Source organism: Anopheles moucheti, chromosome 2 (genome assembly GCF_943734755.1).
Source record: "Anopheles moucheti chromosome 2, idAnoMoucSN_F20_07, whole genome shotgun sequence".
Lineage (NCBI taxonomy): Eukaryota > Metazoa > Arthropoda > Insecta > Diptera > Culicidae > Anopheles > Anopheles moucheti.
Window position 1 is genome coordinate 89268901 of NC_069140.1, and position 23806 is coordinate 89292706.

The 23806-nt window shown below is 46.8% G+C and overlaps 1 protein-coding gene across 1 annotated transcript; it reads right to left on the bottom strand.

Moving 5' to 3' along the window:
* Positions 1–8255: 8255 nt before the first annotated feature.
* LOC128309740 (toll-like receptor Tollo) lies at positions 8256–12666 on the bottom strand. The gene has a single exon (XM_053046203.1). It carries the CDS (start codon positions 12649–12651, stop codon positions 8563–8565), a length of 4089 nt encoding a protein of 1362 aa, XP_052902163.1. The 5' UTR covers positions 12652–12666; the 3' UTR covers positions 8256–8562.
* Positions 12667–23806: the final 11140 nt, after the last annotated feature.

The following is a 23806-nucleotide window of genomic DNA, read 5'->3' on the forward strand; positions in this document are numbered from 1 at the left end:
ATGATCTAGTAAAAAATACTATCAATTAATTAAACAGTCGTCAAACTTACTTTCAGTTTTTCTTTCAAGTTGCAAAAGAATTAGTTATTTCCAGTTTGAAGAACAGTGTTATATTTTTTCTAACTCAGCTATTTAATACCAACACACCAACTTAAAAATGGTGTTCCGGACAAATTACCTACTGGGTCTTTGTAGTGTAAAAGAAACTCCACCTGGTACGACGGTGGTGAACTGAAAATAAACCACACAGAAATCCCGGAAGCGAAGAAAGCCACAGCAAAGGACGAAACAAACATAAAATAGACCGTGTTCAACAGACGTGATGTAAAACGCTCATCTGCTCTGTAGCTGCCGGTGGAACAAAAAAAGCTTCCAAAGGCAAAACAAAAAATCACCCGAACCCGATGCATTCGAGCGTCAAATCGAAAGAAATACTGGCCATCTCGAAACGGTTCCATTTTCGAAGGTGAAATAAAAATGACACACACGCCCGGGAACTACCACCGCAGATGGTACCGGTATTCCCGGCACTCACGTGCGATTTTGTAGCCACAACGAGCCACACCGTGTGGCAGCCAATGCAAATGGCAGCCAGTTGCCGGGCAGCGCATTCCAGCATAACGCAATTATCGTGCCATTTTGCATGCGGTTAACCAGAACCTGTGCGTCCACACGGTTAATCGCGAGGACACGCGCAAAATGCAAACAAACAAACGAGCGAGTACGCAAATAACAGCGGCGAATGATAAAAATAAATAAAGCGCGAGCAAAAACGATGGGGCCAGTGGACGGAAAAAATCGCTCACCATCAGCGGAAAAGCGGAATCTCGGAATCTGTTTGCTCCGGAGCAGCGAAAAAGGCACAAATTCGCACAGTGTGAGCAGCTTGCAAGCTTCACGATGATCACGACGATGATGCCGATGGGACTCGCACTTAACCGCAGCCAGCATCAACGCTTAAACGGGACCAGTTCGCTGACCAGAGAGTGAAACCACCAAAACAAAACAAAAAACAAAAAATCGGTCGCTCATCTCCAGCATCGACAAACAACAAACCTCAAACGAAAAGGCAGAATCAGACGGCGCAGTCTTCATTTCCTGTGCGCGCCCGCACCGTAAATGATGATGATCGTCGTTTCCTATCGCTCCCATCCACATGGCGCAGCTTTATTTGCTCTCTATACATCCCGGGTTTCGCGCGTTTCTTGTGCGAATAAAAAAAATACGAAACCTCAAAACGCTCCACCCAAGTTCCCCTCCCTCCAAGGGCTGGAAGGAGATGAAGATTCACAAAAACCCAACGGGCAAAAGAACTGCAACAATTGCGGATCGCTCGAAAGGGGTGCATCCAGAGGTGAAGAAACGGACAAGAAAAAAAAAAACGACATCAACCCCATCGAATCAAAACAGAGCCGAAGCGCGAAGTGGAATGTGCGAAGAGTTTTTTTCTGGGGGGGCTCGAAGAAGAGGGAGACGAATTTCGCCTCCAGGGGAGCGAGGAGGGATAAAGGGCTAAACGGTGCAGAAGCGAGATAACCGACCCGCTGGAACCTGGAGCAGAGGGCGATCAGATTTGTTTTCGTTTTCCTTCTACTCTTTACGCACTGTTCGCGTATTATTGTTTTCCAGAGCCAAACAGAATTGGCCAGGGCCCCGATCCACATCTGATGGAAGGAAGGCACATGCATTCATGGACGGCTCGGAGTCCATACATGCTATAATTTAATGAGAGATAATGATAGTGTACAGTTTGATTGGGAGGCTTTTAGTGCATTGTTTGGTACGATTCGGTTCATCCCGACGGGATGCCCGAGATGGACGCGTCCAGTGTCTTTACGTTGTAATGTTTTTTTGGCCAGCAAAAGGCCAAATCGGATCACAGGTTAGTTTTGCACTAGAGCAAATAGAGCATCACTCAAATGGTGGATATGTGGTGAACTACACATAGAGAAATTGGGAAAATTGGGTGAATTGATCGTTAAATCGAAGTATCTTTTCGTGCTATAAAATTTATTATAGCACTCCTATTAAGTACTAAAGATCTTCTACAGATAATCTTCACATGAGATTTTGCACCGAACGTGTCTTCTGAAGATCCTCAGCACTAATTTCATCACTAGCCATCAATAGTGTAAGCCTTAATTATGTTTCGCTCTTCTAGTTAGGAGGGATCCGAAGTCTTCTTGGAGATTATACGAATTCTTCCATTCTACTTCTATTTAATTACGTCCGATAACTGGTTAAGTAATTGAGTATAGTGCCCCTACTTTTAGTAAGTCACAAAATACATAAAGCAACAGACGAAGTCATCCTAAAGAGCCCTCAAATGAAGAATCTTGATCGGATTTAAATTTGCTGATCGCTAATGTCATACAAGCAAACTGAAGTTCGCTTCCAACTTTTTCAATCAATTTTATTTTCGCGAAGTCTTTTTGGCTCTTCCACTTAAGAGATACTTTTAAATACATTCAAAAGATACGTCACAACCTCGGTGTATGGAAGATATAGTAAGTTACTATTTTTGGTCTATCTGAGTAATTGCCCAACCGCAATACAAGGAGTTGCTATAACTGTCTTCAGTCGCTGTATATAGGTGGCATGTCTCCAGAATCAAGTTCAAAGCAAAAAGCCGTTCCAAACCAATGTTAATTAGATGAAGCACACAAAAAACCAATAACGTTTAAGCTTGTGAGGCTTCTGAGAAACGACCCATCCTGGTATCTAATTGGAGGATATCGTCTACTATAAAACTGTTTCGAACAGAAATTAGCAAGCAATCGTCATTTTATGGCGGTTAATAATTGAATGGTACCGCATCATCGAGAATAAGATTACGCTACTAAACTACTCTCTCTACGAGCCCCTCCGATAGTGGCTGTATTCTGCTTGCTTGCGAAACGAATTGATAAATCCAATGTCCAAATAAAGCACTATTAACGCTAATTATAAAGCCATAACTCGATCCGTACCGCACCATAACTTCCCTGTAACCTTTGTACCCGGTCCCACAGTGCTCAGCCGGAATCAGCCGTATCAGCGTCGACCACAGTCAAAGATCACTGTAGGAGCTCAATTTAAAATCCTCCAAGAAGACGGTTGAGAAGTTTGTGGTGCGATAACGGGTGTTGATTGGTTTTAATTGAATTTCATGGATCACAACCCATTGGATCTTGCATCTCGGTGATACCGAACGCACGCAACACACGAAACGCGCCTGGGAAAAGCCTGTGCTCCCGTATGCAGGCCGTATCATTGCAGCCAACCACGATAAATCGCCGCGTGCCGCCATTTTCGAGTTTGTTTTTTTTTGTTTGATAATTGAATTAGATTTTACTGCTGGCCACCTCACGCAATGAGAGGGTTCCTTCTTTGCCTTGATGCGCTCACGATGCGCCCACTCATCGATTTACCGCGAATTTCGGGTGGAAAGCCGGGTGGTTCGATTATGATAATCAGACTCAGGCGAGAGGGCCTTTTGGAAATTGCTTCCCTTAAAAATTGCGCTGGGAACTGGCGAGGAACCACCGTGCTCAACCAGCTAAGCATCGTAAGAGTTAGCACTCCTCACTCCTCGAACTGATGATTAGTGTTGATTTTACTAATTGTGCGTACCAAAACCGGTAACGATCGCGGGAATGATGAGGTGTGCTCACAGCGATGATGGGTGATGGGCCCGTTCTACCCGACATTCGGGTGCTATTAAACTGCTCGATTCGCACAACCGAAGGCCGTTAGAGTTGGCTGATTGGTAGCGAATTGGTAGAACGAATTTAGAAAGAGGAAACTACCGATGGTTGAAAAATGAACATAATGATGATCAATCGCTACAATCGCTACCAAGAAGTGGACGGTAATGTGTGAAAAGAAATGAGCTTTAATATCTTGCTACACTAACGGAACGCTCTGGGGGTATTTATTAAATTTTTGCTTATTGGCTGAAATAATTTTGTTCCCCGCTAGCTATTGTGTGTGGCACTATAAAACAATTTACTAAATGTACGCTGTCAGTCACGGCCGCAGTAGAACAACATAAAACAACACTCTAATATGTTTGTTGGACAAGCAATGTCCACAAGCAACACCCCACCTGGAAGCCCCTGGACCGTATCCACCCGTTTGTTTGGCGGTGGGCCCACAATCACCACCAATCAACCTTCTACAATCCGGAAAATCTCAAAAACATTTGTTTTCGCGGCCTACTGCTCCTCCATCGCCGTTTTTATCTTGTTGGAAATTTGTGACAGTTTGCGGCAAACTCTTCGGTTTTTTTTTCTTTCCTTCATTTGTTGCTGCCCGATGTCCACACCTGGTGGAAGGTTCACCAAAAAAGGTGAACCGGTGGAGAATGATATGATCATTACACCGACGATAATGATGGCAGTTACGGGGCCAAAGTTATCTTTTTATATATATTTTTCCTACACACAATAACAAACGGCGGCGGTCCTATTAAGTGAGAGTGCCGCCGCCGCCGCCGCAACACTCTGATCGTACCGTCGCGATACGTCGTGCGGCAAACCCACCGCAAAACGACTGCATAAATAGAGCAGCCACAAATACGGTGTAAATCAGCGTTTCTGAGTGTGTTTGTTGCTTTTCTTTTTAGATAAACGGCCACCGCGTCTTTGCCCTGAACAAACCAAAGGGGTTGCCGTTTCGTCCACACCGTGGTCATCATTTTGGAGCTCGAAAACAGTAAAATCAGCACGCAAACTAATCTCCCAAATCAACCTGCTTTTGGAGGGAATGGAATGGCCGGAGGGTATTCCCCCCCTCCCCACCCGGAACGGACAGGAAGTCCCTGCAGGCCAGTGAAGATGGCGCCGAAAAACACGCAACCCCAACCCCCTGGTTAGGTCCCTGGTTTTGGGCTCATTAAAAATGCTTATCAAAATCGGTTGCTCCCGCTCGTCCGGGCAGAGAGCCGGTGCGGAACTATCTGGGCCGGCCGATCTGGTAGTTTGGCCGATTTTCTCCACCGTTAGGCAACACAACACGGTGGAAGCAAAGGGGGACACTCAAGCGTTGCGTACAACAAGCGTGCGAGCATTCGTTGTCTAATTGCTAATGTCTACATTCGGGATAGCAGCGCGAACCGATCGGGGACGCCCGGGGACGCCTTGGACGTGTCACCACGCGTCCCACAGTTCCGCAAAGGGAGGGACTGTGTCAAACCAGCATCCCGATACTCCAAAATGGAATGAAACGGTGTTTTTTCTTAAAGCATTTCTTTCTTTTCCTCTCTTGCCTTCGGGTTACCTTTTTCACCGATACTCGATTCGTGATCCGCGTGCCACACGGGAACGAGGAGGGGACAAACAACCCCTGGTGAATGAAGGTATGCGCCGCATATTGGAGGTCTTTGTTGGTTTGAAGAAGAAAACCTGTTTGCCTGTTTTGTGTCTCTCGCTTTATTTCCCCTTATTTAGGGCCTTTTCTCTCTCTCTCTTTCTCTATCCAGCTTGGCGCAAAAAAAAACCCGGCCCGGTCACGGCAAGAATGAACGGGTCAGAATACGCGGCGTGACGTCTTGTCGACTTCAATCTCGCACAGCGTCAGTGCCATCGATCGTCGTACCGTTTTTCACAAATTGCTCTTCGGTCCGGACCCGGACCCGCATGAATTGGTACTGAAGGCAAAAGGCCTCGCGGCATATTCGTTCACTTCACATTCGGTGTCGAGTCGGAGTTTAAGGCGAGAACAAGCGACAAACGTAGCGACTCGTCAGTTACGTACGACGTTACTAATCCCGTGGAAGCACCGAGACGTAGCAGTAGCTTAGCAGCCTTTCGTCTCGCCACTGCGCGTGGTGACACAATTCGTATCGCCCCCGTTCCGTTTGCAAGGGGACGCAGAGACGAGATTTCGACCCGCTTTATTAGACCGAACGTTTAAGATTTATTTATTTTTACAATTAGCCATTGATTATTTTAAACCTATCCCCCCTCCCGAGCCGTGGTACGAAGAGACCGGCTCATGGAGGATTCTGGCGATCGTTACCATCCCTCCATCGGATGAAATGTATCTGCAAAGCCTCCCCGCTACAGGAAGGAGGTATGCAGCTAGACGAAGACTCGTGCTGGCAAAAGGAAGAAACCGATACCCGGACCAACTGACAGCAAAACATAAAATGAAGAAAAATGACCATCCCAAGGTTTCGTTTCGTTTTCTTACCGTATACCGCTTTAAAAACCGAGCGGAATCGGCAATTTGGTTCTTTGTTGCTTTCACGTTTGCTCCCCCGGCTTTGTTTGTGCGGGGGTTTTGGGGCTGGGGGCTCCATGTTTCGCGCATTAGATTTTCATCCTCCCTCCGGTCCTGGTACACCGTTTTGCTTGTTTCTTTCATTTGTCTGTAAGAGTTTAAGGTTGTGTTTTGTTTTTATACTCACTCTGGTGTTGTTTTTTTTTGGTTCTCTTGTTTGCTTAGTGTCTTTCTACTTTTTATTTATTCGTTCTGTCTCTTCCCCTATCACCAGCGCGTGCGAGGGAGCAGCAGGGTGATGGGGTAGGGAAGTAAAGAAGATTGAATTAATCTTTGACGAAGCACCATCTTCGTCTTCCCTGTTGCAATGCCCAACCGGAAACCGGGTTGCAATTTGCTCCGATCGACGACCGTACGACGAACACACAAACCGTTTGTGTGGCCGCGTTTTTTTTTGCTTTCGCCGTAACTGCGTTCCGCTGCGCGGCCGAGTGCAAATAGAATAGATTAAAAATGTCACGACACGCTGTTACCAATCGTACCAACCAACATCCAACCGGGGCCGGGCTGACAGTATCCATTACCGTGATCCCGGTATATAGGTAGAGGGACTTAAGGGGGTTGGAGGTGGGGGGGCGCACAAGTAAAACCCGTTCAACGAAAAAGCCACCCACCTTTGGTGCTGCCGGCTGTGCAGATGGGAGACGGAGAAAATACGGCCAAGTACACGCGGGCGAACAAATCATCCGCGAAGGAATTGCATTATTTCATTACCTAAAGCACACACAAAAGAGATGCACAAAATGAAAAAAAAAGGGTTTAATAGGTCAGCTAGCACCGTTGCTAATTGACATTTTCGCCTTTATAAACCACTTCAGACAGCGTCGCATCAAATGTTCGTAATGAGCGCAATATTAATGACAAACTGCCAGTACGGGGAACTCCTAAGCAGGGTGTGTTGAAACTGATCTTCACGCGTGCTGAAGGTTAGCAAAGAAATTGTTATCAAAATTAGCATTTGTTTGCATATTAAAACATTTAATTTTAACTTAACTGATAAGAAAAGAATTGTTTGCAAAACGAATGTTTTGTTTACATATTTTTAGATTTATTGAAGTTCTACTTCCAAGTCCTATGGAGAGTTTAACGATTTTAAAAAGAATATTTTGGTTCTTCAGTTAAGATTTGTTGAACCGTTCTATTTTCGCAGTTGAAAAGAATTGTTTTCAAAACATTGCCTTGTTAGCGTAATTTAAATCTATTCAAGTTCTGTTTTGAAAGCTGCTGCTGATAACCTTTAAAATAGATTGCGAACTGAAACCTTCTTCTTCCAGTGAAGGTACCTCAGCTATTGCGAACTCTGACTCACAAAGTAGCAACGTACCGCAGTGATTAATCTTACGTTTTCGTTTATTTGCATTGCCGCCGTAGATTAGCACACTCGTTACAGAGAGCCACACGCATTTCGCGTACCTTTCCAAGCGATGCACCCGTCCATCAGTCAAAACATGCTTTCGTAAACGTAAAACCCGAAACATCAAACGAACCACCATATCTCGCGTTGATCCCGCGCCATCGGAACCGCTTTCTTCGCTCATCAATCAGCGCATTATGGTGTGTGGGACCGCTAGGGGACCCCTAGGGGACTGCTAGGGGACTGCTAGGGGACCGCCGGGAAACACGAGCAAAAAAAATGAAGCGAAGAGAGTCACCATCTGTTGAAACAAACGCCTTATCAACCGCAGTGAATGGTGATGGAACAGCCACAGTTGGAATGTGAAATCGAACGAAAAAACCAACCCGAACCCGATCGTTCGTTGTCATCATGCAGCCCATGTTGGTAGCCCGCGTGCCGCTTATCGGCGGGGTTTCATTTTGTTTCATAACACGATGATGCGTGCTTCTTTCTTTCTGACCCCAAAAGTTGAATCTCTCCCTGGACATGCATTCGCAGAAGTCATAACATCCTCCGTCCGTTCCCAAACCCAGAACCAACCCCAAAAAGCAATGTAACGCGGTGTGTCTTTTAAATGTTGTTGAATGTTTGTTTTTTTATTATTTTATAAATTCGAACCTAACCTAAGCGTGTGTAGTAGGAATCATAAGCATACGATGCGCGATACGAGTAGGACTACTAGCCTGGGTCCGCTGAACGCGGAACCATTAATAACGACCTTTAAGGGATAAGGGGGGGAGACATGACATGGGACATGATGGGAAAGGGGGGACATTTTTCACTTACTTTTCTTTTATTTTGTACAAAACAACATTGGAACGATAAGACTACGATGATCACGAATCATGGGATCGCGCAAGGAGATGGGATTGAGAGAATGGGAAAGAAAAAAGCGCGATTTTTTACACAAAGTACGGCCGATTGTTGCCGTCCGGTACGGTACCGGTGGTCCGGTGCTGTTGCTGCTGCTGCTCGGCCATGTACTGGGGCTCCGGAATGGTGGAGTACACGTGGCCGAGAGTGTTGGAGCTACTGAAGTTGGTCGCTGCGCCTACACCGCCTCCACCGCCCGTGTGGTATGCGTGCGGATGGTGATGATGGTGATGAAGCGACTGCCCATGCGGATGATGGTGATGATGGTGATGTTGCTGCTGCGTGTGAGGCATAGTTTGTGGAAGTGGTGTACCTCCACCGGAATGCTGCTGCTGCTGCTGGTACTGTACAATACCCGGATGCGGATGGTGATGGTGGTACATCCCACTGGTTGGTGCACCGCCGGGATGGGTCGGTGCCTCGTACTGCGGAGAAGACCCCGCCGTCGAGGGCTCCTCATCCTCCGTGGTGTAAGTACTGTGCGGTGCCCCACCAATCGATCGCGGCTGCGGAACCGGATAAGGTTGTTGATGGTGAGCGTGTTGCTGCTGTTGGATTGAAACCTCCGAGTTGAGCCGTTTCGGCCAGGTGGCTGTGGGGGCCGATGCACCGATCCCGCCCACCACCATCAAGTTGTTGGTGGGTGCGGGCGTATAGCGAATGTTGATGTTCTTCCGGTGGGATGCTTTATTGACCGATCCACCATCCCGTCCGAGATCGGGCATTGCGAAACGCAGCTTGTCCCAGAACCGCCGATCGTCCCACGCTATCACGGTGCACGTCCGCGCCAAGATGTCCATGATGGGATCCATCGCAAGCATCGATCCCGGCACGGAGGTGATCAGCACGAGACGCTGTTTCCTCCGCGAGGGACGTATCAATTCCAGCACCGCTTGCAGTGCCGCCCGGAACTCGGGCTGGGACCACTCCAGCTGCAGGAACTTCACGCTCACAAACAGTACGAGCTTGCGCGAGGCGTCCGCCGCCGATTGCATGGTGTCGCCAAGAAATCCGGCCCCACCGTGCACATCCCGGTAGTGCAGACACATACCGTACCCGTGATGCTCGAGCTCCTGGCCGATTTGACTAGTGACCAGGTCGGCATCGGCCGCACTATACACGAGATAACCGTCGTACAGCTTCTCGCTATCCTCGCAGCGCTCGAGCGCGCTGAGCGGATCCTTGCAGAGCCGCACACCGTACCGGGCGTGGGCCCACAGGCACACGTCCTGCCGGAATAGCACCACCAGTGCGACTAGCATGATCGTGAGCACCAATCCGGCCAGCACCGCGATCAACAATGGCAGGTAGTCGATGAAGTCCTCGTTGATGATGGTACGCTGTACGGTCGCGGTCGCCACGGGGACCACGGCCGGCCGCTGTCCCTCGCAGTCCTTCATCACGTCCGGCAGTGGTTTACCGCCGGCGCAACGGAACGCACCCCAGCTCGCCACCTCCGGCGAGTCGTTTTCGTCCGACGCGCCCGTCCCATTGCTCCGGAACATTCGCTCGAGCCAGTCGAGCAGTTTGGGCATTAGGTCGCAGGAACAGTCGAGTCCGTTACCTTCGAGCGAAACGGACCTGTAGGCACCCTCGGATCCACCGCTCGGCAGGGGGAACAGTTCCCAGGGGCGTAGCCCCGTCAGCTTGTTGTCCGCAATCGTGAGTACCTCCAGAGACTTCTGATAGTAGAACGATTTGTTCCCGACGGTCGCGAGGGAGTTGCGATGAAGATACAACTCCCGCAACTCGCGCAACTGCTCAAACTCAGCGCCACTAAGCAGCTCCAGCCCGTTCTGCTCGAGATGCAACACCTCCAGCGCTGGAATACCCGCAAACGTTTTATTGTTCAGCGACTCAATGCGGCTCCCATTGAGGTACAACGATTTCAGCTTCTTCTTGCCAATAAACACATGACTCCCAAGCGCACCGAGATTGTTCCCATCGAGATAGATATCGGTCGCGTCCATCGGTATCTTCACCGGCACGAGCGATAATCCAGCCGATCCACAATCAACAATGTTCGACTCCCAGGCCGTATCGTGATAGCAGCGACACCGCCCCGGACACGTCATTTTACAATCGCACGCATCAAAGTCACAACAGTGGCAGGTGGCAAAACAGTGGCCCTCGTACCGACACAAGAACTCACTCGCGCGCATCGTCATCAGCGGACGCCGCTGTTCGCCCCGGCCGTGCTCCATCGAACAGTGCACCGAATCGAGATCCTTCACCTGCGGGTACTGGCGCAGATAGGCGAGCTCGTTGATGCGCTGCAACCACTCCATCGTGCAGTCGCAGTGGATGAGATTGTCGCCCAGATAGAACTCCGGCAGGACGCGCGTGTCCGGCCAGGGTGTAAGCTGCAGCGCGCTCATCTCGATCCGTCGCAACCGGTTGCCGTACAGCACCACCTTCACGATGCTCTCCTTCCCGGTGAACGTTTCCGGTGCGATCTCCTCGATCGCGTTGTTGTTCATCAGGATCGTCTCGATGTTGCGCGGGAACGAACTCGCATTGATCTGGCGCAGCTTGTTGTGCGATACGTCGAGCATTTTGAGCAGGAACCAGTTGCCCACATCGTACCGATTCCCCAGCTCGGTGATGTTGTTCTTGTGTATATCAAGCCACTCGAGCGACTGCGGGTAGTGTGAGTAATCGAACCACCCGATGTTGTTGTCGGAAATGTTCAAATACACCAACGACGAAAGCGAGGTAAACACACCGGACACATCCTCCAGCTCGTTGTTGTCCAACCGGATGGCGCGCAGCGTCGGGTTGGAGCTGAACGCCGACTGGTCAATATGGCGGATGCGGTTCGACGCCAGGTTCAGCACGTGGATCGTCGACAGTGCGAAGAAGGTATCGCGCGAGATTTCCGATAACTGGTTGTCCACCAGCCGCAGCCCCATCAGCTCCTCCAAACCCTCGAACGACGAGTTGTTAATCTCGGCAATCTGGTTCTTGCCAAGGTCGAGCGATTGCAGGAACTTAAGGCTCTTCATGCCGGACGGTATCTCCTCCAGCCGATTATCGTTCAGGCTCAGATCGTGCAGATGCGTCAGGTTTTCGAACGCTCGCTCGTGGATGTAAGCGATCTGATTCGACTCCAGTATCAGCTGGTTCAGCACGTACAGCTCGCTGAAGTGGTACGGCTCGATCTGCCGCAACCGGTTGTGCGATAGGAACAGGGCGTGCAAATTCTTCAAATCACTAAAAGCTCCATCGGCCAGCAACTCGATGGCGTTGTGCTCGAGGTTCAGGATCTGCAAGCTGTACAGCCCCTTGAACACATGCTGGTCCACCTTGGACAGCTGGTTGTGGCCGAGGTTCAGCACGACCAGCCGCACCTGGCCGGCGAATGTGTCGCGCTTGACCCACGTCGACGTCAGCTGGTTGCGGGAAAGATCGAGCGTTTCCAGCCGATCCAACCCCTCGAAAACACCGGGCGCTAGCACCGAGAGGGAATTGTTCTGCAGATACACTTGGCGTATCTTGCGCGACGATACGAACAGTTCGGGCGTCAGCGCGGTCAGCTTGTTGTCGGACAGATCGAGCACCTCGAGCGTACCGAGCCCAACGAACGCCCGATCGGCGATCTCCTTCAGCAGGTTACGTTGCAGATGAAGCGCATTTAGCGAACGCATCGCCGTCAGACCATTGTCCGGCAGCAGCGTCAGGTCGTTACCGGAAAGATCCAGCACCTCCAGCCCGGTATTACAAGCACGTCCCGGCTCGGTCGGCCCATTGCCCCAGTCGGACAGCATCAGCTGCGTCAGATCGCTCAACCGATTGCCCGTGAGGTTGAGTACGCGCAGCTTCTGCAACGGACAGAACACCTCCCCCGGCAGGCTCCAGATGTTGTTGTCCGCCAGGTGCATCTCCTTCAGCTCGGACAAACCCCGGAAGCTGTCCGGATGCAGCTCGAGATTCATCACCGACCAGTCGACGTTGTGCGTGCTGAGCGCGAGGCTCCGCAGTACCTTCATGTTTGCGAACGCGTGCGCCGGTATGTACTTGATCTTGCAGTAGTCTATCGACAGCCGCAGCAATCCGTGCAGATTGCCCAAAAAGTTGCCCGGCGTCGTCGTCGACTCTAAGGAACTTTCGAAGAACATAATGTCGTTGCACTCGAGCTTGAGCGACTTAATCCTATCAATTTGATAACTACTTATGTTAGCTAGCAGACTCTCCGTCTTGGTGATGGTTTTGATCCGACACTGCAGCTCGTCGGAGCGCTTCTCCTGCGATACTTCCAGTATCGCACCGGTCCAGCTGCACGCCTTCGGCAGTGCATCGTCGTGCCGCAGGAAGTTACCACGGCCGTCCACCGACCGACAGCACCAACTACCCACGAGCAGTGCTAGCGTTAGCAGGTGGACCGCCGCCGTCCGTGCTGCCGCCGCCAGGATGAAGGTGGAGCGCACTCACGTCCTCCTATGGTGCTTCCCGCTTGTTGCGCCTTCGACCAACGCGTCCAAAGCGCACTGTTTCCAGTCACTGTTCCGCCACCTCACCGTAGGGTGGTGGCTTTAGTCTTCACAAATCACGGTGGGCTTCACGATTTCAACTTCGACCACACAGCAGTCATACATTCGAAAGGCCATCTTTTTTCCCCCCCTTCTCACACACGGACTCCACCGGTGAGCAAATCTTCGCTCACTGGCTCACGGAATTTTCCCACGCCGCATGCATTTCACCGCGCACACGGGTTTTCCGGTTTACTACGATTCATAAGCGCGCCACGTTTCCCTGACAACCGAAGGAAGCACAACAGGTTAGATCTATCGACTCGCTCGCTACTTTTCTCTCACCACTTGCTTGACTTTGCACAACGAACGAGAACTCTGCCGCGGTTGGTGAGGATTTTCAAAATCTTCCACTATATCACCCTTTTTTACGTTCGGCACTGTTTTCCGCTGTCGTCCTCCGTCGTTGTACAACGAAGAAGAAAAAAAACCTAAAACACGCTCACTTCGACAACTTCGCGATCACGCACTCACTTTCTTCGGCGTGCTGGCCACCATGCAGCACCAAACAAACAACAACAAAAAAAAGCTACAACCTCACACACCGTTGTCACAAAACCTGCACGCTCCAAACGCACTCACACAAGCACGCCAGCATACACGCACCGTTTTTTTGCTTTGTTTTGAGGCACTACGCGAAGGTTTCTTCTTTTGCTCCTTCCTTTCAAATCAACTGGCCTGCCGTAGGGCGCTTGGGAGCGAGAGATTTCTTTTTTTGTTTTACTTTCTGTGCTTGGCCCCACACACAACTGCTGCTTTTAAAAATAATCTTCACTCACACACGCGTGCTGCTCCTATGGTGCTATGCCACCAAACACACCACATAGCAACATGCAACATATAGGGGCAGGCTAAAAGTGATGTAGAATCAAACACGCACTACGATGGGGTATTTTTTTTCGTTGCTGTTTTGTTAACGTGTTTCGCGGATTCGCACCTCGTGTATTAACTTCAAACCCACCACACGCACGTACACACTCGCAAAGTATTGCTCTCTGTTCCGCTGCGAATTTTGTTGACCTCGCGCACGAAACGCACACGTAACTTTCACGCACGTAGCAGGCACGCTGAAAAACCGGCGCAGGCACGTCCGCTTCCGTTGGTGGTTGATGGTGTAATGAATTGGGCATGAATTGTACGTACGGCGGTGAAGTTACGCACGCACTCTTTCATGGTGGTTCATGCGCTCTCTCATTCGTGGATGGTTCATGCGCTCGGAAAGCATCAATGAATGGCATTTTAAAACAGGTTTTTCTGGTGCAAAGTGATGAATATTTTACTGTAATATTTGACAATTCTTAGTTTCACTCTTTCTGGAAATTATTAAAAAAATTTAAAGAAAATAACTATAAAACAAATTTCAAACATCGTTGAACAAACTTATTCTTTAACGAACAGCTGTTAATTTGCTGTTGCGTTAATAAAATAAGCAAAGTCCTCTCATAAATAAAAGAAATCAATCGTATTATCTAAAATCACATGTTTCGTTAGCTTTCGCAAGATTTTACCCCTATTTGCAACAAAAATATGTAGAATATGTTTACCCATTTGTTGCATTCATTCCACCATTCATGCATTCATCCCAATCGTCGGCAATCTTCGTGTAAAAGAGCGAATAAATATTCTCTTCTCTCATCGCATCGTTCCGATGAATGAATTTACTACATCGGAGAAAAAAACCCCTGCACGGAAATTATGCTCCGCTCAGTCTATTGTCGTTCTCTCTTGCGAATCGAAATGCGTTTTAATGAACTCGAAAGTGCATCAATGCAGAGCAGACGTTCGCTGTTCGAGAAGAGCAAGCGTTGCATGAGAGTGAGAGAGTGAGATGGACTAGCACGGTTTATAATTTTGGCCTGCGGACAGTCGCTAATCCATGTGTGAGATGCTGCGTCTCAATAAATCATATGATGTGATATTTATGACGATTAATAGAGAGATGGATTTGTGATTTGCTGCACGATGGCATGCACACAAAGAACAAACAGTGTACAGTTAGTTGCGGGATAAGCTTTGACAATTAAAAGTATAAAAATATAACAAAATAAAGATCATAAAGGATTTTAAATAATTAGCTGTTCGCATCCTACCGCTTAAAATTTATTAAAATCGTGATTTTTGAGAGCAAAAACCCCTAAATTATTTGTTTTCTTTAATAATTAATATTTCTTTTTACAATATAATTTTAAGGACATATATTTAACCTATTAAACGTATAATCAATCCTTCCAGTTTTGTTTACATTCACTTGGTATTGCAAGTTTAAATACAATGCAAACTAATTCTACTTCGAATTCTATTCACATTTTTCGTGCCTTGTTACTATAAACTACCCGCTTTACACAATCGAGCACTTAGTAGAAAAGCATTCTTCATAACCTTATCTAAACAGTAAAATGCAAGTATTTTGCATCGTTTACCTAAAAGATAAGCAAGCACCACTTTGAAACCAGCATTCATCACAAGAAGCGTAACGATGCGAAAGAATCACAACGTTGCATTTGCATTCGCTGCAAATTATTCAACAATAATAACTATTTCCGACCCACCAGGAGGAAGCTATCAACAAGCGGGAAAGAGAGTGAGAACAAAAAAATCCAAATCCAGCACGGAGAGGGCAAAAATAATCACGCTTTTCAAAATGCTAACTAATACTTCCCACTACGCTTTACAACAGCTCACAGCCAGCATGTGCCAGCGGAATCGGTTAACTGCACCGCACAAAGTGCACCGTTTATCGTCACTGGTAGTACGGGAATGTACGTCACTCCCATCCCCACGCGTATGGCGTTTCAAAGTGTCGTAAAGCAAGCAAGCAGCAACAAAAAAAGCAAAAGGAAACGAAATCATAATATCAGTTGGAGCAACTGGATCGTGACGCACCAGGGTACAAGGGACAGCGCCGGGCAAACTAATGCAAGTGTACGCTATAAAATTGTTTTCAAACAATGCTTTTAACCAAAACGTGCACTTGGCGTGTGTATATTGCAACACCGGGAGCCTCCTGTTTTCACCAACCTTCGGTGCAACACGGACTGTTGTTTACCACAAACGAGGCTCGCATTGCATGTAGCCTTGGATGGCGTTGGGTTCCTTCATGGCCACTGCTGCTGCCTACACAGGGCAGGCTGGCGGGCTACTGCGATGCCGTCCAGCTACGATTGTGGCGAAACATCCGATTACATTAGGGACGGCTGCCAAAACATCGATCAAATAGATAGCGGCAACTTTCTTCAATGCTCTCTTTTTTTTATTTTCGGGCAGTTGGGCGTAAAAAAATATAAAACATACTCCTTTTTCCATCGCAACTGCAATCGGACATTTTCTTGCGAGTATTCAACGCTTGCTTGGACTTTCTCTTGCTTAGTTTCTCTTAGTCTAGTTTGCTAAAATAATCGATAGTTTTTTACTTCTGGCATTCCGGCCTGTCAAAAGTGCCCATTCGTCTTCATTTTGTACAGCGAAGGAAAAACGAACCAGGGAAAACACGATACTGGGAAATGCATTTAATGCAGACCTTTACGTAACTATATGGTTAATTATTTTTTATTCTTCTATATTTTTATTTCAGGTCATTTAAATGGTTTTTGGCTTGAAGAAAAGCCATATTCAGAGCATTGCCATAAAATTTCTGGTATGTACTATTTTATTATTCAATTTAATACCAATTTTCGATTCCTTATATTAATCGTTACACTAATGAAAACAGAATTTACAAATTGTTAAAAAAACAATCATATTATTCCCAAGACCTCTTCTATGAAGACGTCCACGAATCACGAAAAACATGTGTTTTGTACTTTATAAGATCGTGAAACAACATCTTTTTTAATAATTCCATTTTACATTTAACGCCTAAAACGAATAGCCAGCCATACAGTTATTTTACGCACTGTGAGCACCCTGAATAGAAAAAATATGAATATTTTACCAAAAACTCATAAAACACTGGGAACTCTAGGATATTTTTAAAAATATGTTTCTACCTCCTGGAAATCTATTTACAATTCAACTATTTAATCCGGCTTTGATAATTTGAATTGGTGGATTATACAGACCTGCTGCCTGCAAGTCATAAAAATAGGCTTAAGTGGAGGACTGCAGAAATAGCATTCCTTTGCTGCACGCAATCGAACCTGATGCATTTATAATGCCAGTCCTGTTTATAAAAATAAATCCACACGAACATGCTTTTTTTTCTTGTATTTTATCAATGAACTTAAATTTATTCCTGAACTAATTTTAAATTTCTTCGAAAAGCATGTACGTCATAGTAACAGAATTCAATCAGCAAACGACCGAGAGTTTAAATTTCCATAGCGAACCTTCAGAACATTCCACTCACTTAGAACTTGTTTAGGTTCTCGAAACCAACTTCCCTCTTTTGGTTATTGATTATGCCGTCTTTCGTCCCACTGAATAGCAACACTCGATAAGGTACCGAACGAAAACAAAACTGTGTCTCCAAAAGCAAACTTCACCCTCGGGCTGCCAATTCTGCAAGGACTAGAAATATTAAGATCCCTGCTGTACTGTACGGGAGAAACAGCAACGTGTCCCCCACAACATTACGGTCCCGAGGGTAATTTTCCAAAATCGAAAACATTGCATTTGCGAAGAGGTGTTGAATTTCTGCGCTTCTTTCTCCATTGCTTTTGCTCTAGTTTTTTTGTTGCTTTATCGTGCCAGGTTTTATTTCTTGTTTTAAGAAATATTGTTTTCTAGCTGCAGGTGTCGTTGTCCCTGTACGGTCCATTCCGTCGGTCGATAGTGAAGGCCAGGCCACACAACGCAATCGAATTGCTCTCACACCTTCGGAGCCCATTCGATGAGGACGGGGGAACCATTGGAAATTGCTGTTGTTTCACGTGCTGCGCAGCAACACGAAGCCGTTGGACAGGACGCGATGGAAGAACACAAAAATAACAAACGCTCGTACCGTGGAACAACGCGTACGTGTCAGGTCACGGGGTGACCAGTAAATCATCGCCGAAGCACTCGGCAAACTTGCATTCCGGACGGCGCAACCATTCCACTGGCAGCCCGAAAGGTAAACGGCGGAAGCAGCCAGCACATTCGATTCTTGCGCACCCATCCCCTTCCCGGGGAGATCCCCGGGCCAGTCCTTCGGATGCTGGTGACCGCACCACCAAGATGCTGGAGAATGAGAACGTCCCGCATGGTGGTGCGTCATTCGCGAGTAATCCCACCGCTGCTTCTTCCAGCACTGCGGCTTGCGATCGTCCACGTATTTCGACCCTCTCATTGGCAACACACAACCCACAGAACGCAAACAATCGTAAAGTTTAACGATTTCAAAACACCATAAAACCATAACTGCTCTCGGAGCCAAATCGACGGTTATGTTTGAAAGCCTCGAACTGTCTCATCCCCGGCACTAAGGGGGCACATACCAACATGCTGTCTCGGCAAAAGATAAGTGGTTAAAATAAGTGTAAAATGAGGTGCATTGTGTAATGCTTGTTCGTGAAACATGCGCTAGCGCTCTATTCATCCGGGGAAGGTCGAACGTGAATCGTAATAATAAAATAAGCTCCAATGGAAATCAAACACATTATCAGTGGAGCTTGTTTGGAGGTGGCGGCAACAATGTTTAGAAATAGCTTTATTTAAAAGCTGAAAAATTGTGGATAAGTAGCACTCTACAGTTGGTAACAAAATATTATTTTTCAATCTATCTTCAATTCCACACTCGATTTCGACAAAAAAAATATCAAAACACATAATTGTCTCGTCTTTTAATCACCTCAACATAAAAACCACAAAAAGAATGAATTAAAAATTGTAAAATCACCTATCCATGGCAATAAACAATTTAACGATTAGCGCGCCGTGACCTAACCCCGTGATTTAATTTATGGTGCCGTGACCAGGATTGATAACACAACATATCAGAGAAAGATAACAAATATCCATAATAATTTTTTTCGTTATCACGGTATTACAGTATGACTAATTATTAAATATTTTTAATTTTTTAAATAACTCATCCAAAATTTATTTTTGAAGAAATTTTTTGTTGTTCATTAGCTAACTACTCCTTGCGTATGGTGCCTTTGTTTATGCCTCATTAGAGTTTATAGTTTATTTTCTTTACTTTTTGCCTTCATTCAAAAGTTTTCTCTGCTGATTAACACAAAACCCATCTATGTGATGCTTAATTTCTTCCCAATTGCTACAAAACCATTCAAGTTTTGTATAAAACTATCCAAAACGGGGCAGAAACGGTTTATTTCCAAGGATGGACACCGTCTTCCAGTACAAGATGCGGGAAATAACTTGCTTGAGCCACCGCCCGCACATATCTGCTATCCCCCGCATACCGTGCTGATCGGCGTCTTACATCACCACGCCTTGACACTAACGGCTCACATTCGTGATTGATCTTGATCTCAGCGGTACGGCTTCATGCGCATTCCAGTATAACGCGGGGCTACGGTTCTCAGCGAACATGGCGTGAACTTGAACGTGCGACAATGCCCAACATGCCGTCACAGCAGAAGTGACGTCCAAACCATTGACCCTGACGCGCAACTCCGCAGAACTCCAGGAATCGAGGGACCATTCCATTCGTCCATGTCCGCGCCCACCCGAGAAGACCTGGTTTAGCTAGAGCCAAATCCAATCTAACAAAAAAAAGAAACGGACAACGGGCGTCTCGCAAAGGAAAGGTGCGTTTGTGAAGGTGGGAAGGTATGCACGGCGACGGTTTTATGCTCCAGATGTCCATCAGTGTGAACAACGATCGTAACGCAGTTAAAACGAGCTCCACGACAACGTCGTCTAAGGATATATACCCGCGCGCAACGCTACGGACAACCGAAAGTGCTAGCCAAGGGTCGTAGCAACCACAGCAAAAAAAACGGAAACATTACAAGTGACAGTTATGGTGGTGTACCGCCTAACAACAACGCGCTTGTCCGGCGTGTGTGTGTGTTGAGGTGGAGAACGAGAAGCAAAAAAAGAATTAAAAACGAAAAAGAACAAATCAGACAGAAAAAGGGCGAATGTTTTGGGAGAGCTGCGGCGAGGGGAACCATAAAAGAACCACCAGTGGAACCGCCAGTTGTGTGACAGTTACAAGCGGGTACAAGGCGTCCACTGAGCAAAACCATAGTAAAGCACCAGCGTGTGTGTGCCGACCGGCGAGTGACCGAGTGTATATACAAAAACTTTTAAGTACCCTCAATTAAAAAATCTCCCCTTACTCGAAATTCTCGCTCCACGGCCTGCTTCGTTTCAACATTCCCGCTTCCTCTTTGCCACCTTCGCCCGTGCATTCCTGCTGCGAACCGTTTTCCCACCAGGTTTTCCAAATCGACCAAACAACCAAAAAGCCACATCGACTCAGCTTAAACACGTCGCCTGCTCATGAATCACAATTAATAGTGATTAAGAAAGCTGGCAGACAACGGCGCACACACCTCTCGACGGACCTTAACTATGGTTCCCGGTGGGCTCATTTCCCTACCCCTTTTTCTTTTTGCTATAAAAAGGCTCAATGCAAACGAAGAATAGGGGTCCTAGGAGAAATTGAATAAAAATAAACCCAAAATTTCGGTGACAACGCACATGCAACACACGGTAAGGTACCGGCCACACCAAACCAATGCATCCTTTGCCCTTGCGTAGCGCCCAGCCACTCGCGTGAGCGTTTTCATGTGGTACAAATTGTTGTTCGTGTATAATTTTGTTTTACTCACTTCTTTCCGGTGTCACTTTCCCCCTTGCGGGACGCGAGATTCCATCGCAGGAACGTTCAGGGGGAAGCAGCCACGGTTGAGCGGCTTGACGAGTGCGAGCTGCGCAAGCAGATCGTTTAGATCGGCGGCTTGATCGATGATCGGGAAGCAGGACTGGAGAGGGGAGAAAGGTAAAAAAACGCAGCTAATTATAATAATATTAGGGTGCATTACCCAAAACGCATATTAACCATCGGAACGTGGCCGCCCGAAGGGAGGTCTAGCTCCTTGTACGACGAATAGAGCTAAATGAGTTAAGCGGCAACCCCGGGGGAAAAAAACGGGGAACCTTACCTTCCTTTGCTAGATTTTCACATTCGAGACATTCGGGAAACCAAATTAAGAAAATGATCGATAGAACCAGTACGGATGGCACACACACACAGAGTTCGCCGGCTGCTGGGCCCCTTTTGTGCGTGCATGCGTGCGTGTAATTCTTGAGATTCTTTTTTTTTTGCCCCGATCCCGAACGTTAACGGCAGGCTTAAAATGCAGCTGCCGTGCACGAGTGAATTATTGGACGGCGATGCGTTTTTGCGTCCGCAACCCGGCGCAACAATTTATTGCCACACGTAATGGACCATCATCGGGGCGCGAAACAATGTAGCTATTAGTGTAAAGCTCGGGAAGGATCCTCACCCCGGGTTCGTGGCAGCATCGCGGAACCTATGAGTGCGCTGTAAAATTTATGTATTATTAATGTGAAACCGTCAAAGCTGGAGGGCCGGCAGACCACCGGGTATTGGAAGGGAATGGTACCGACGCGCGCACGGCAACGCAGGTGATGTGTTAGAATGCGTACAATTTGTTAGGGGTGCTGAAATATTGGAGAACTTTATTGTGTTTGCTTTATTCTCCTCCCCCCCACTGGTGTCGGTTTGGTGCTTTCATGGTTAAAATGGGACTAGAACTCCAAACTAGATTTAGATGTTATCATTTATTCAACAGTATTTATTTCTCTCTTTGTGTCCACTTGTTATTTATGTGGCATTATTTACTATCCTCTCGTTTGGAACTAAATTTAATTACCGTGGAATTTTGGAAACATCCGGTTAAAAACAATTACAAATACCGTATAATATAAATACCAATACCAAAGACTATAATTTATTTGTATCCATACTAGGCCCTTCTCTATGAATATCCTGGTCTAAGTTTAACTGGACATAGAAGACATTGACGTATCTCATAATTTAATAAACCGTCCTTTATTGAATAAAAAAGCCGATCGATATCTTGATAATGATCTTGATCTCAATAATGATCTAATCAACTTAGGTTACCGTAGCCTAAGGATCATCTAAGTCTCATGCCTCCCAGAATATCAATTATAGTAGGCTTTGGTAATATGATCGGCAGAACGTTCAGAGATCTCAGCTGACATAAAAGTTCAAGCTCAGAAAGACGAGTTCGTTTGTCTATTCTTGAAATTCGCGATTATGGAGGCCTTCCACGATTCGAAGATAGAACCTTCTGCATCCATCTTCCTTAAGTTAATTACAGCCTGAGCCAGAAGAGCCAGAGACATGTCGGATATAAAAAGGATTAATTCCGAATGATAGTACTCATCAACAGATACCCTGTTGGCTGTTGGCTTGAGCAGGGATGATATTCAAGTAGAATTGTAGGATAACTCATATCCAATCCAACATTTCAACATTGAGTATTGGAGCATGATACCACGTAAAGAACTATGCTGATGGAGGACGCCAATGCACTCGCTATTTTCGAATGGCAGGTGCTAAGGACTATCTTTGGCGTATTTGAGCGGAGCAGGAGAATAAACCACGATTTCGCTGTGCTATTTGATGATGGCAAAGCCAAAAGGATACGATGGTTAGGGCACGTGATGAAGATGCCGGTTCAAATGGAGTCGAAATCGTCGGAGATTCGGTGCAGCCCGGGACTGAGTTTACTGAACTGGCGAACTGGCCAAGTCATCACGATGTGCATGCAGGCCAAGAATAAGAAAAAGTCCTCGTAATTAAACAGGCTCCTGGAGTAATAAGAATAACTTCGGACGACCTAATGCTTCTAGTTTATCCCGACCATTCACTTAGACATAGAAGCGATATTTGGAGCATCAATTAAGATGTAGAGAACGCATTGATATGTTCGTCTAAAGATTCTAAATAAACGATCAACATACATCGGTGGTCTACGAAGCTACTTTTCTGCAGGTCCAAATTCCCAACGCTACATTCCTTTTCAAACAAGTGTTTGAAACAATCCACACGTTGCAGAATTGATATTTAACTAGAACTGCAATGGTTACAGAAATCAGTAATAGTTTAAAGTGAGTGCTATAAGTTCGTCTACATTTATGTAGTCATTCCAAAATTGAGCAAACGAGACTTCACTTACCCACTCTCCAATGCAGGAACATTCTTTTCACACCCTTGTTAAGAATTAACCCCAACTCACCTAGCCCCGACAATGTATCAATTTATAATGCGAAAAACAAAGCTCTTCCTTTCGCATATGGATGCGCTGCTCTTACATTCACCACCGGCGCATTCACGTGATCGGTGAAAATGCGCCATCAATCAGCGCTCGATAATGCTATTCGCATCCCTCCAAGTATGCTCCGAGTATGCTCCGAAGCATGTGAGAAAATCATGCCTCACAGACAAAAATGTTCGCATAATTCCCGGCACCGAACGTGATTCTCTCACACAATGAACATCATAGATAATGGGCTTCTAATGGCAGCTGGGCGCAGGGAGTAGCATCACCGGAGCTGAGAGGGAGGATGCGAGCGTAGGGTCCATGTCATGTATGGCAACTCCTTGGAAGATGAGTATTCTGGCACAGAGGCATCAGGAGGATTTGTTGGTTTTTTTTCTCCCTATCCCTTCACCGACGTATGATCGCAGAAGTCCCAGAGAGCCCTCCACACTGCTGGCCACAGCATTCCGAGCGGACGTGCAAACACTGTCAGCTATCCAAAACTATTCTAACACACACACTCTTTGGCAGAA

What these genes read in the sequence shown, in the direction of transcription:
- LOC128309740 (XM_053046203.1), bottom strand. Translation starts at nt 12,651, where the DNA reads ATGTTCTTCGAAAGTTCCTTAGAGTCGACGACGACGCCGGGCAACTTT.